Source organism: Vespa velutina, chromosome 18 (genome assembly GCF_912470025.1).
Source record: "Vespa velutina chromosome 18, iVesVel2.1, whole genome shotgun sequence".
In the NCBI taxonomy this organism is placed as follows: domain Eukaryota; kingdom Metazoa; phylum Arthropoda; class Insecta; order Hymenoptera; family Vespidae; genus Vespa; species Vespa velutina.
The window spans coordinates 2,362,036-2,377,035 of NC_062205.1; the positions used below are offsets into that span (position 1 = coordinate 2,362,036).

A 15,000-nucleotide genomic window follows, 5' to 3' on the forward strand; every position below is an offset into this window, starting at 1 on the left:
GTATTTCGTTTTGATATAATTTTATTTGAATAAATTAATTCCCATTAACAGTTTAGTTTATAAGAAAACACATCGGCACACCATCCTTTACGCACGAGATTACTCAATGGTGATTCATTTTTCGTGTGGGCGTTTAAGAATAATAAACTCAATGTTTTCACAAATCCCATTTAGTTTTTCCGGGCTAAGTTAATTCTCAACACTCGTACGATTACGACGTTAGATCGAATTCTTACTCAACTTGTTTGGATTTACTACATTGTTGTTGCATCCGATTGGTCTGGATCGTACATCCTCGAAATAGTAGAGAAAAAGAAATAAATAAATAAAATAGATTCGTTGTATAAAAAAAATTTCTAACGCCATTGATAATAAATAGAAATTTGGCTTGCGCGTATAAAAAAGCAAATAAATAAATAAAAAAACAAATAAATAAATAAATAAATAAATAAATAAATAAATAAATAAATGTTTTTCTATTTTTCTCTCTCTCTCTCTCTCTCTCTCTTTTTTTTTCTATTTCGTTTTAGTATAATTCAATTCTTTTCACCTTATTTCTCTTTTAGATCCGTAGTTTAGAAGGATCGACTCGTTTTACACATTTGGATAGAAGCCACGTATTATATCATCGATCTAAGATATACGTAATTGATCTTACTAATGTCGAAATAAAATCGTGCATTATCGTAAATCCTGTTACCTGTCTGTTAAAAAAAAAAAAAAAAAAAAAAAAAAAAAAAAAAAAAAGAAAAAAAAAGAAGAAAAAGGGAGAAAAAAAAAACAGAAAAAGAGAAAGGGAAAAGGGAAAAACGAGAAAAAAGAAAAATCGAAAGAAAACGTGATCCTCCAATCGTGCTTGAGAGAGGATCGACCCGTTCAATCTCCAGAATTAGAACTTGCATCAGCCATGAGGAATATCGGAGGGATGGAGGAAAAGAGAGAGAGAGAGAGAGAGAGAGAGAGAGAGAGAGAGAGAAAAAAATATACAAATTTGTTGATAAATCGATCCGATCGAGGAGCTTGCGTGTTTGACGATAGGAATGATCGATCGAACTTAACGATAACAAAGAAGAAACAAATGTGATTGATCGAAAGAAAAGAAAAGAAAAGAAAAAAAAGGAAAAAAAAAGAAGAAGAAGAAGAAGAAGAAGAAAAAAAATGTTGCAGAAAGAAAGAATAAAAGTGAAATTAATTAATTAATCGATTAATTGCAATTAATCGGACGATTAAAATAAATATCTTTTAAACATATTGATGATATATAAAAGATTTAGTATATCCTTTACGCTTGTAACAGTTACGTAAAATATATAATATGTATTCACGCGTATATACGCCGAATATATATATATATATATACATATATAAAATACATATGTACGTATATATATATATATATATATACATATGTATTTGTTTATTTAGTCGTGTGATATAGTAGTAGAGAGATATAAAAAAAAAAAACGAGCATGCTTTCGTACAAAAAATTGTGGTCGTCGTCTCTTTCGATGTATTTAACATATATAATTATAAAAAGACATAAAATTCATAGAGAAAGATTCATAAATAGGGGCAGGGTGTAGGGGTAGGGGGAGGGGAAGGTGTGAGTGTATATAAATGTCATATATTTTGTATAAATGTCATCAACTTACTTCTTGGATCTTATAGTTGGTACGGATGGTCTTACGTTTGGTAGTAGTGACCTCGTAGGTCTCCTCGACCGTGGACGAGCCATCATCTTCATTCTTCGTCTTTCTACTTGTCTTCTCCTCCTCCTCCTCTTCCTCCTCCTCTCCTTCCTCTTTATCCTTAATATTTTCAAATTTTCTCCCTTCCACGTTATCGGCTGCGACGGAATCGTAATGATCATCCGTCACATCCATCCTAATCAATCGTTTCTTTCGATTTATTAAAATTTCTCACGCAAGATTAAAATTACACACAATTAAATTTTGGAAAAGAGAGATTTATAGAGAGGAAAAAAAAAAAAAAAAAAAAAAGAAAAAAAAACCAAAGAATTTCTTTCCGACGTAGATCAAATTCTTCTCGCTCCTTTCCTCCTTTTTCTTCTTCTTCTTCTTCTTCTTCTTCTTCTTTTTCTTCTTTTTCGTTCACTCTTCTTTAATTCTAACTTTTAATTCTTTCTTTATACGTATGTGTGTGTAAATATGTATATATATATATATATATATTTCTTTTCTCTCTTTCTCTCTCTTTCTCTCTCTCTCTCTCTCTCTCTCTCTCTCTCTCTCTCTCTCTGTCTCTCTCTCTTCTTCTTTTTCTTTATTTGTTTTTTCCACGTTAACACCCGATCATCGATAAATATCGTCGATACAATTTGACGAAAAGTAAGAAGATGATGATGACGTTGATGACGACGATGATAATAATAATAATAATAATTTATAAATATAAAAATTAACACAATGAAAAAAAAAATATATATATATATATAAGTACGAAAATGGATTTGTTTGAAAAGAAATGTTTGAAAAGAAATATATAGAATATGCGAGGGGATGGTGACGATGAAAGAAAAAAAAAAAAAAAAAGAAAAAACGAACAGCAACAACGGCCAACGGCCAAAATAATAACGGTAATAACAATGGTTAAGGGAAAAAAAAAAAAAAAAAAAAAAGGAACAACAACAACAACAACAAAGAGAAACGAATAAATATAAATGTTCGATTGTAACTATTTATTCCCCCGGGGATCGTCAATAACGGCGACGTATTTTACGAAGTTCGTTCTGCGGAGTGACTATTCGTACTAAAAACCACCGACAACGTCCTACGTTTACGTACGAGAGAACCACGCCACGACGACGACGACAACGACGACGACTACGACGACGATGACGACGACGACGACGAAGACCACGGATGTTCTTCGAGTTAACTTTACTCGCCTTTCCGTTTTTCGACGATCAAAATAGAACTTCGGAGTTTTCCCTTAGGAATACAGCGTACCAACACACACCGTTTGGTTGATTTCCAAAAGCTCTTTGAAAGAGAAAGATAGATAGAAAAAGAGAGAGAGAGAGAGAGAGAGAGAGAGAGAGAGAGAGAACGATACGACTGTAACATTTGCCCTTTTAACGATTACCTTTCGTAGAAACGACGAAGCCCTACGAAAGGCATCATCATTACAGTGATCCTCAAATTCGATTTCTTCAAAAAGAAAATAACAAAGTTAGAGACTCTTATACGTATATTGTAAGTATGAATGATTTCAAACAACGTAATCATTTTTTTTAACGTCTTCTTTCTAATGATAATATATATGTGTATATGTATGTGTATATATATATATTTTTTTTTTTTTCTTTCTTTAAGTATATAAATGTACGTAAGAAAGAAAGAGTCGTGTTTGTTTTATACGTCCGAAGGAGAGTTTGAGAATCGTTGGAATTGGCTTTGTCCGAAGAAGCCCCGAGATATCAATATTTTCTTCTTCTTCTTCTTCTTCTTCTAGTTTTTTTTCTCTCTTTTTTATTATTATTATTATTATTATTATTATTATTATTATTGTTCTTTTAATATCGAAAGGACACTTTCGTCGTTCACTTTTTATTCTTTATTTTCTTTTTTTTTTTTTTGTCTCATTTTTCTTCTAATTTTTGTTTTTTCATTTTTTTTAAAGAAGGACAATACAAACGATCATTATAAAACAATTATTTAATATTATTTTTCCTATTTGTTTCTCGTCAATGGAGAAATGTTTTATTAATTATTGTATCAATTGCAATTTTATCGAGAACGACAAGAAAAACAAAGAGAGAGAGAGAGAGAGAGAGAGAGAGAGAGAAATAAATGAATTGTTACCTGATGTAATTAAATGTTCGTCGAGTATAATAATCAAAAAGGTAAAGATAACAATGTATTTCTATAAATGACGAATGATTAAGAACGATAAAATAGAGATGGATTAAAATATTAAGTGAAATTTCTTATAATAAATAAAAATTTTCTCTCTCTTTCTCTCTCTCTCTTTCTCTTTATCTTTTTCTGAAATCATAATAGAGAATTACAAGTTTGTCGGTCCATTAATCTAAATAGATAACATTGATAATATTTGTTATTAAAAATTGTGACATTATTTATGTGCCAATTTAATTATATAATACAAATGAATTACGTCTGGCTTGCAAAAGTATAGTATAATATTGTTTTAAATTTATATATGTATATATTAATATAGATACATAACATAGATAATAAACGATATTATAAACGAAATGATATTTGTTACTTAAAATACTTAACATTATTTATTATTGAATATCAAAAGTATAATACAATTTTAAATTACGTTTTTTCTTTCAATGACATAATATAATATAATACTAATATATATTGTATATTATTAAATTAGATATTATTATGACGTAAATGATGAATTGACGATATGAAAATAATATTTGTTAATTGAAAATTCCTTTCATTTTTTTATTGATTAAATCTAAGTTACAATAGAATAATATTTTGTTTTTACTATAGTACAATGTATTTTTTATTAGATCGGTCCGAATTTTTAAAATACCATCTATTATTTCTTTTTTTTTTCTCCTTCTTTTTATCTCTTTTCCTTTTTTTTTTTTTTTTATTATCATACAATTTTTTTTTTTTTTTTTTTAATTTTTATTATTATAAATACAAACTTTGATATTGTTCATTAACGAATCCAATATATACATACTTATATATATATATCTTCGTATAGGTATTAATAAAATATATTTTTTTCTTTTTTCCTTTCTTTTTTGTTTTTTTGTTTTGTTTTTTTTTTTTTTTTTTTTTTTATTATAAACACTGACTTCGCTAGAGAAACAAGGTTTCGTCGAGGTTCTTTAGATGTAGTATTGAAAGTGCATACGTCTAATACACGCTGCGGATTTTTCGAATGAATGTTACAGAAATGAGTATAAAGCTTCTTTCGAGTTTGGATCGTTTGTAAAGAAAAACCATTAGCCACGAAGAGGAAATGCTTTTCTAACGTAGATCTCGTATTACTAGGATATACATTTACCATTCAAATGTTCATTTTGATTTAAAGAAGGAGAAAACCTTGGACGAAAGAGAGAGACAGAGAGAGAGAGAGAGAGAGAGAGAGAGAGAGAGAGAGAGAGAGAATTTTTTCCCTTTTGTAAATTCCTTATTTTTATTTTAATTTATTACGAGAGCCTCAAACGAAATGAGGTCAAGGGCAAAAGTCCCGGATTTTGTTACTTTTTAATCTCTCGACATTTGTATTTATTTATTTATTTATTTGTTTGTTTGTTTGTTTGTTTGTTTCAATATAGGCAATGATCTCTTTTATTTATTAGAAAGAAAATCGGATTGAATGGTATTTTTTAATTGGTCTTCCATTTTTTTTTTCTTTTTTTTTTTTTTTTTTTCTTGTTTTTGTTTTTTTGTTTACTTCGTCGTAAAAACCAACGAGTGCGATATGCGATAAGAGAATATTTTCGATTAGGAACAGATTTCGTTTATTATTTTTGTTTTTTCTTCGACGAACTTGAACTCTTCGATTCATTACGATTATTTTCATCACGATTAGATGTTGTCGGATTTCTTGGTATGTATCCACTTAATTTATCCAAAGGTATACTGATTTTCAATTGATATTTAGGACGATTACCAACCTTCAATTTTTCTTCCTTTGTCGATGATAACTCATTTGATTGATCGGCTAAAAATAAAGATAGAGAATTTTTTGTTTAAAGTATTGATAAACATTGTTAATTATTAATTATTCTTTATTAAAAACTCAACGTGGATGCGATTTCGTTTTTCGAGGAAAGCAAAAAAGAAAAAAAAAAAAAAAAAGAAAAAAAAGGAATTGAAAAGAATATATTCAAAAATTTTTTTCATTTTTAAAATATCGATATCACATAGATTTCGTTGTCAAACGATAATAGCAAAGTCCTTCATTATGAGATTGATCTAAGCCTAATTAACGATAAGTTCTATCTTTTAAAATACAATAAAACGAATGTCTCGTTATTAATCTGTTAAAACTGTGTTTATATTAATCGTATAACACTCGTCACGAAGAGATCGCTGATTTCTTTTTTTTTTTTTTTTTTTTTTTTTTTTTTTTGCGTTATAACCGTCATGCGATATAGAAAGAAGAAAAAAAAATTATCTCATGCCAGTTGTATCAAAATTTTAATGAAATTTTAATTTACGTTTGTTTAGAATTATTTCTGTTTATTAAAAAATTTACCAAGAACAATCTTAAAGAATAAAATCCATATATATATATATATATATATATATATATATATTTATTTATTTATTTATAAATTCATAGATAAATAAATAGTAACGAATATACATAAAGAACAATTGATCTTGTCGATGTTTTGTTAAAAATAAATAGAATTTTGTTAAAAATTTATGTCCCCAAAAATCCATAAATTATTTCATTAAATATATATATATATATATAAAAATACGTATTAGACTTACGTGTATTCCTATTAGCCATTTTGTTAAGAATCCTGATACGTGTCTTCAATAATGAGATAAATAAATTAAAGATTTGCTTTTCTTTTTTTTTCTTTTTTTTTTTGCTCTTTCCTCTTCGATGCGAATACGCACAAATACATACACACCAATACACACCAACAGAGACACACACACACACACACACACAAACACTCTTTCTCGATTGTTTTTCAAAGCAAATGTCGATGCCTAATATATACACACACTTCGAAATCCAAGATTGAAATGAACAGACAAATCACAGTTTGCGACTGTTGATTTGCCTGAAAAGAAAAACAAAACAACAATGGTGACTCTCTTGTAATATATTAACTGAAGGACTTTTACGTGTGATAATTAAAATTAAAAATTTTCTATATAGAATATATCAATGAGAATTAAATTAAATTAAATTAAATCGAAATATCTATTATAAATCTTGTTCTATAGTATTTTGGTTCTTAGGTTTTTTTTTTTCTTTTTTCTGTTTCTTTTTTTTTTTTTTTTTTGTATTTCATAAATCCGCAATATTTTCATTTAAAACATTTATTTTCATTCTTCATTCATTTTCATTATTTTTAAGAATATTTACTTCCGATTTTTATTCTTACGTTCTCCTTGGTCATAGTTCAAAACAAAAAAAGAGAGAAGGAAGTAATGAGGTATAGAGAGAGAGAGAGAGAGAGACAGAGAGAGAAACAGAGAGACAGAGAGAGAAAGACAGACAGACAGAGAGAGAGAGAGAGAGAGAGAGAGAGAGAGAGAGAGAGAGAGAGAGAGAGAGAGAGAGACGAAATTCTATGGAGAGATTAAAGGATGAGCTTTGTTGTCATTTTAGCATTTCGAGCTTACGTATTCCAGTTGATTTACGTCAGAACATGTTGTTGCATCTTTAGTGATTCCATTAAAATTCGTTCCTCTCTCTCTCTCTCTCTCTTTCATTCTCTCATCATACTACCAGTTTCCTATAACAACTGATCGTTTAATCTCTCTGTTAATCTCCTTCATGCGGTAATGCCATGAATAATACAATCAGAGACAAGTAGACAAGTAGAACATTGTAGTAATCCGTTTCGTTATTTGTCAAAAGTAATAATATCATGTATCTCGTATTTGTCAATTTGTTTGTTTCTTTTCTTTTTTTTTTTTCTTTTTTTTTTTTTTTGGATGATCTTTCAGTAATCGAAATAATTGATCATGCCACCGTATTTATAGATTATTATTTCTCCATTTGTTGATTGAATGAACGTGTAAAACTCTGTGAAATAAAATAAGGAAAATACGTCTTGACGTTTAACAATGCAAAAATTTTTCTTTATATTTTATTATTATAATTATCATTATTATAATTATCATTATTCATAATAATAATGTTATTATTATTATCATCATCATCAACATCATCATCATCATCATCATTGTCATCGTCATCATCATTATCATCATCAGTGCTAGATCGTATTAATATCATATTATTTTATAACAATTATATCAATCGATGAGAAATTGATTTTTCTTCTTCTTCTTCTTTCTTTTCTATTTTTTTGTTTCCTCTCTCTTTTTAACAATTTATAAACGTTGTTTCGAAAAAGTCAATTAGGCTGTGTTGTTCCTGATACAAAAATTCTTCGAAAAATTATAAAATATATATATATACAATCGGCACACCGTGTTAGACAAATTTTCACGTAGTGATCTTTTACATTTAAATTCAAATATGTATTATGTTGTACAATTATTATATGCTATAATGAATTGTAATAATATTTAAAAAAATAATACTTAAGAGGTTATTAAACCCTTTTGGCACTTGGTTCCAATTTTTATCCTTGCATTGTTATTTGATCGAATATCATTCCTATTAATTATTTTCTTATTATATTTTATTATTTAAATGTGTGTGACGTTAAGCGTAACCCAAATTATAAAAATATCCTTATTGTAAGAATAATTTTATTAAATTTTTTGGCTTATAAACACCAACTTCCGTAATTATCCCTGTGATAAGACTTGCAGGAGTTATATCGAATGCCGGATTCCAACATTGTATACCAGATGCCGCAACACGTTGATCGTTTACATGTGTCATTTCTCTTTCAGGTCTCTCTTCGATAACAATATGATCGCCACTAGGTATTGCAAAATCAATTGATGTTCGTGGAGCGGCTACATAAAATGGAACGTTATGATATTTTGCTATAATTGAAATCTGCAAATGAATTTTAATATATTAATTCGTATGTTGATAAAATGACAAATTGTAAAAAATGGGGGAAGAAAAAAAAAAATTAATTCGTGATATTAATCCAAAAAAAAAAAAAAAACAAAAAAGTATAATAACGTTAATAAATTTCTAATCGATTAATATTCTTACTTGATACGTTCCTATTTTATTGGCTGTATCACCATTTGCAGCTACACGATCAGCACCAACGACCACTGCTGTGATATTTCTTGATTTCATCAATGCTGCTACCATATTGTCACATATTAAAGTACCTGGTATTTTGTCATTTACCAATTCATAGGCAGTCAAACGAGCACCTTGATTGTACGGCCTTGTTTCGGTACAATAGACATGTTCTACGAATAAGATTTTTAATTCTTTACATTGAATATATTTCATCAATAATAATAACAAATATATAAGGATAAAATAAACTTACCAAGAACATTTCTTGCTTGTAAAGATCTAATTACGCCTAAAGCTGTACCATATCCAGCAGTTGCCAAGCTACCAGTATTACAATGCGTTAATATTCTAACTAAAGAATCCTCATTGACATTTTTCAATATCTCTAATGCACCATAATTTCCAATAGCTTTATTATCAGCAATGTCCCTTTGTAACATAGAATCTATAGTATGTAAGAATCTGTAATAGATTTTATCAATGAATATGAAATATTTCTTTTTCTTTTTCTCTCTCTTTCTTTTTCTCTTTAAAAACGTGTGTTAACAAAATTAATTTCATGAAAACAATCAACTTACTGTTCTTTCATTTGTTCTACGGTAACAGTATCATCTTCTGTGAGTTTATTGATTAAACCGATAAGCTCCTCAGCTGCTATCTTGATATTAACAGCAGTAGGACGTGCCGATGCGAGATAATTTAATTTTCCTTCGACTTCTTGACGTAATGATTTCTTGTCTATAAAATCTTCATTCCTAACCTCCGTTGATAGACTAAGACAACCAACAATAGCGATGGCTGGTGCACCCCTAACCTAAAAAAAAGACAAATAATATAATAATATTATTAGGTTATTAAAATATTTAACGTGAAACATAATATTGTTTAATTTGTTTGCGTAAAAAGTGTGAAATAAGACAAAAGAAAGAAAGAAAGAAAGAAAGAAAGAAAGGAAGGTAGAAAAATAATTGAAGAGAAAAAGGAATCAAAAATGAAAGAAAAGGAAAAGAAAAAGAAAAAGAAAAGAAAGAAAGGAAAAAAGAAAGAAAGAAAATACACGCGAGATAGCATATGAAAAAGCATATCATTTAATTACATTGATTATACGTTGTACGATGATAACATATGCAAACATTGTAAAAATATATACGTAGATATGTATGTATGTATGTATGTATGTATGGAATATTGATAATATCAATTTTTCATTCGTAATTATATGAATATAATATCATAAAAATGGACAACAATATGGTCTCGATTTATATTTTCATATTTTATTAATGAAATGACGAAAAGATAGAGCATATAAATGTATAATAATAAAAATAATAAAGAGAAAATGATAAAAAAAAAAAAGAAGAAAATATAGGACAACGTGTAAGAATATTTTCGTTATATATATATATATATGTATATCGAAAAAAAAATCGTAAAAATTTAACCGTCAAATTTGAAACGTGCTCTCTAAATTTACATATGTACGTACGTACATACGTATGTACCTACATACCTGCATTTTATTGATGACCTTCCAGCCATCCTCTACGCCCTTGACAACAATGTATTTAGAAACTGCTGGTAATAAAACTTGATCGAGAACTTCCAACTTTCCATCTTTCCACTTGATCGCCTGTAAGGTCATCGCAAGAAAACGATAAGGGAGACACGTTTACGGAGCCAACGAGTAAAGACAGCCGATCCGATGGATTTTATGAATGAAACGCAGCCGGCCGGCTGCCTGCCCGTCTTGCTGGCCCCTCTCTCTCTCTCTCTCTCTCTCTCTCTCTCTCTTTCTTTCTTTCTTTACTACTAGAGCGCGTCACGAGATTGGCCATTGACGGTGCTGCCATCTTACGGCGGCTATTACGAACTAGACTTTTAAATTACAAAGGAAACAAAATGTTTATCGCATAAGTAAACTTAATAATTAATTTACGTAATGTTATTAATAATTATCGTAAGGAAATATTGTAATTCGTCTTGGAAAATTATAGAAAGAAAAAAAATATATGTATATATATATATATATATATTAGATACTTTTATTAATACCGTCATATATATATATATATATATATATATATATATATATATATATATATGTATATATATTTATATTATATTATATTATATTTAATATATAATTATATTATTTTAATATTATATTATATATAATATTAAAATCAAGTATACTCTATATGACACCGTCTTCAAGAAAAAAAAAAGAAAAGAAAGAAAGAAAAAAAAAAAAAAATCAAGAAAGGAAAAAAAGAACAAGGTTCATAAAATCAATAAGTCTCAAAAATAAAAAAAAGAAAGAAAAAAAGAAAACCAAAAAAGTGTAATATCAAAGTGTAAGGAAATAGTGCATAGGAAAGATTTAATGCGACGTTAAAGACTTAATTAATTTTTCTTATTGAGCTTTCGTGGTGGTTGTGGGAGGGGACGAGGAGGGGAAATTAAATGAACCAGGAGTATCAGTTTTTAAACGTTAATTTTTCTACAATCCCAGACATTTACATTCGTTGGCTATTCGTTAAACTAACTCCTAGTTATTTCAACTACCGAATAAAATTTTCTTTCATTTTACCTGTGCTCGTCCATTAAACATTAAAAAAGGTATAACTTTTCAAAATGAAAGAGGATTTGTTTACAAGAACTCGTTAACATCGTTAACATGAACGCTTAAACGTTTAAATGAAAGAATCACAAGTAATATGAGTAGTTAGTTCTCGTTACTTAAACATTTTCTTTCCTTCCTATCTTTATCACTATCTTTTCACGTTACACCATCTCCCTCATTTTTCACATTCCCCTACCCCGTGCCCTTCTCAACCCCCCCCCTCCCCCCCACCCACCCCCCGCTCTACCAAACCTTTCAATTTTCTATCAAGAGTTTAATAATAGTACGTTCGTTTTTATTCTTTTAATTTCTTTTTAATCATTTTCTTTTCTCCCTTTTTCTTTTTCCTCTATTTAAATCCTTTATCCCCTTTATCTCCCATTTTTTTTTGTCTCACTTTTATTTTTATTTTTTTTTCTCACTTTTATATACTACAACATTATAGATCCACGTTATACAATTATCGTTAATAATTAACGCATATAATTCGGATAATTAAAATAGGATCACGAAAGGGTGATTCGTTAAAATTTTTCGATTTCAAAATCAATCATTATATAATAATATATATATATATATATATATTATTATTATTATTATATAATTATAATCGTGAAATAATTCGAATTAACAAGTAAGTCGTTATATATGATTTTATCATATTATTCAGATAATATTGTATTTCATATTGATGAGGCAAATATGATGCTAATTTTTTTTTTTGTTTTTTTTTTTTGTTTTTGTACAACCAGAAAAGAGAGAAATGACACGAGACTCGAAAGGATTAAGTAAAATTCTACTTCAATCACTACTATTCTCAGCGGGATCCTTTTTTTCCTTCAAAGGAATATAAATCAACAGCCATTTTTTCTCTCTCTCTCTCTCTTTATCTATTTCTATTTCATTCTCCTTCTTTCTTTTCTCTCTATCTCTCTATCTCTCTCTCCATCTTTCTATCTCTGTTCTTATGAGGAAGAATTTGCAATCAGTATACCCTCAATATCCTTTACATCTCGAAAAAAAAAAAAAAAAAATATATATATATATATATATATATATATATGTATAAATCATTCCTCCCTTACTGTAATTACAATTTTCTCTTTTTTTTTTTTTTCTTTTATTTTTTCTTTCTTTCTTTTTATCTACGTCTTCTTTCTCTCTTTTTATCAACACAATTTTTATCTCAAATTATAATCTCTATTCGCGACTCAATAACGATTATTCATGTATAAATATATTATATATACATATATATATATTATTATTATTATTATTTTGTTGTTAGATTATTTATTATTAAAGACAATTAATATTAAAGAGGCATATATATTATTATTATTATTATTATTATTATTATTATTATTATTATTATTATTATTATCATTATTATAATATAAATATATTATTTGTATTTTGTATACATAGAAAGATATATACATACATACATAAATACAGGTATACATATCGATCGATCAATCTCGAAAGACAATTCTCATACACTGTATTTCGTTTTTTAAATTCTGTTTTTTATTTTTTTTTATTTTATTTATTTTTTATTTATTTTATCCTCTCTTTTTCTTTCTTTTTTTTTCCTTTTTTTTTCCTTTTTTTTTTTTTTTTTATGTATACACTTACACAATCATCACTGTAACGTTCATATCTTAATCGAGAGGGTGCCTCTGATTAATGGCTTTCTTTTTTCTTTTTTTTTTTTTTTTTTTTTCTTCTCTTTAATTATTATAAGTAGCTCATTGTTAGAATAATACTATTGAAAAATGTCGGAGTAAACGGGGAATTAGGAAAGAAAAGGCGTTTTATTACGAAGAATGAAAAATGTTTGATGTTCGTTTAATTCTCAAATTATACCGACTACAACGACGTTTTCTTTCTCTTTTTAAATTGTCCTTTGCCTTTTGTTATTCTCGATTTTTTTTTCTTTTCCTCTGTTTTTTTTTTTTTTTTTTCTTTTTTTTCTCTTACTATTAACTAACCATCATCCCCACTCGAACGAAGTTGAATAAAAATTCTGCGCTTTGTTCACTCTGTTCCGTCGTTTATCCTTTTTTCATTTTTTTATATTTAATTCTTCTTTATACATACACACACACATATATATATATATATATATATATATATATATATATTTTTTGTTTAATTTCTTTTTTTTTTTTTTCTATCAGATACTTAGATCCTTTGTCGAACAAATGATTAACATTAAAAGGGATTTCATTCTTTATCTTTACCTCTGCATCTCAGTAAGATCATTTATTTTTTTTTTTATTTCCTTTTTTTCATTTCTTAATCCTTCGTTGGAAATATGTATATGTTGGTATCTACGTCATATATTTACATAGATTTTAATAAAAGAAAATACGAGAAATGAGAGAGAGAGAGAGAGAGAGAGAGAGAGAGAGAGAGAGAAAGAGAAAGAGCATTGTTAAATTTTTTATAACGTTACAAGGATATGGTAGAATTAACAGGGACGAGATTTACGTTTAGTCTCTCGTTTGAAAGAGGGTTGGACTTGGGGGTTTGGAATTGGAGTTAAAGGGAGGGATGATTCCATGATCATAACGATATGAATTTATGTTGTATAAAAAAAAAATCTTTTTTCATTTTTACATCCCCGATTAATTGAATTTTATCATTTTTAGTTTTTTACATTTCATATGATCACATTGTGTATATATATATATATATATATATATATATATATATATATATTATTTTATTTTGTTATTTGCGATTATAATCGAATTTGGCCAATGTATTTCTCGATTCATCGTTTGCATGAACAATTCGAATGGTTAGAAGAACGATAAAAAAATAATATATATATATATATATATGTGTGTGTGTGTGTGTGTGTGTGTGTATATAATTGATTTATTTAAAATGAGAATCTCCAAACAAAAGAAGAAAAAAAAAAGGAAGGAAGGAAAAAAGAAAAGATATAATAATCAGCCTTGAAACCACAAATTTGTAAATGAAATGAAACGATAACATTTTAAATACGTAAATGATAAAACATTTTTTTTTTTTTTTTTTTTTTTTTTTTTTTTTTTTTTTTTTTTTTTTTTTTGTCAGATCGTTTTTGTAACGCGTGTAATTTAAAGTTACATCGTCGTTCGTAAAAGATTTACACGGTTTAGTGTCGAGAAAATAAGGATTTTAAAAAAACAAAGAAAAAGAAAGAAAGAAAGAGAAAGGAACAAAAAAAAAAAAAAAGAAATAAGGAAAAAAAGGAGAAGAAAAAAAAAAGAGAACAAAATAAAAAGCTAAAGAAGCTTTTGCTTCCTTTCGATTAACTTGATATTAATCAATCTATATGTCTCTGTTAATTCAATTCTTTTTCTTTAAATATATATTTTTCCTTTTTTTCAAACAACAAATGGATTCATTCGTATCATTCAATGTATAAGTAGCTCACTTAGATATAAATTTATGAATTATTTATAATTATATTA

The 15,000-nt window shown here is 27.4% G+C and overlaps 2 protein-coding genes and 2 long non-coding RNA genes across 7 annotated transcripts in view; 1 reads left to right on the plus strand and 3 right to left on the minus strand.

The window, feature by feature from the left end:
* The window catches only part of LOC124955574, a 41,765-nt gene extending 41,040 nt beyond the window's left edge, over positions 1 to 725 (plus strand). Inside the window, exon 4 of the long non-coding RNA XR_007102908.1 lies at positions 567 to 725. This is a non-coding gene — a long non-coding RNA (uncharacterized LOC124955574). The remainder of the gene's footprint in view (positions 1 to 566) is intronic.
* The window catches only part of LOC124955573 (tropomodulin), a 64,633-nt gene extending 62,490 nt beyond the window's left edge, over positions 1 to 2,143 (minus strand). For 2 of the 4 annotated variants that reach the window (XM_047510165.1, XM_047510164.1), the window contains exon 1: positions 1,653 to 2,141. In XM_047510165.1, coding sequence (XP_047366121.1) covers positions 1,653 to 1,883 — 231 coding nt within the window. In that variant the 5' untranslated portion in view covers positions 1,884 to 2,141. Of the gene's footprint in view, positions 1 to 1,652 lie in introns of all 4 variants that reach the window. The other 2 variants (XM_047510163.1, XM_047510166.1) reach the window with 2 other exon arrangements.
* A 2,989-nt stretch (positions 2,144 to 5,132) lies between these two features.
* On the minus strand, positions 5,133 to 7,917 carry LOC124955430. The gene is made up of 2 exons (XR_007102876.1): positions 7,344 to 7,917; positions 5,133 to 5,691 (listed from the first exon to the last, which is right to left on the minus strand). It is a non-coding gene; the product is annotated as an uncharacterized LOC124955430 (long non-coding RNA).
* A 130-nt stretch (positions 7,918 to 8,047) lies between these two features.
* On the minus strand, positions 8,048 to 10,689 carry LOC124955431 (methylthioribose-1-phosphate isomerase). The gene is made up of 5 exons (XM_047509867.1): positions 10,418 to 10,689; positions 9,483 to 9,718; positions 9,158 to 9,366; positions 8,866 to 9,074; positions 8,048 to 8,700 (listed from the first exon to the last, which is right to left on the minus strand). The coding sequence occupies exons 1-5, from the start codon at positions 10,547 to 10,549 to the stop codon at positions 8,428 to 8,430; spliced, it is 1,059 nt and encodes a 352-aa protein (XP_047365823.1). The 5' UTR covers positions 10,550 to 10,689; the 3' UTR covers positions 8,048 to 8,427.
* Positions 10,690 to 15,000: the final 4,311 nt, after the last annotated feature.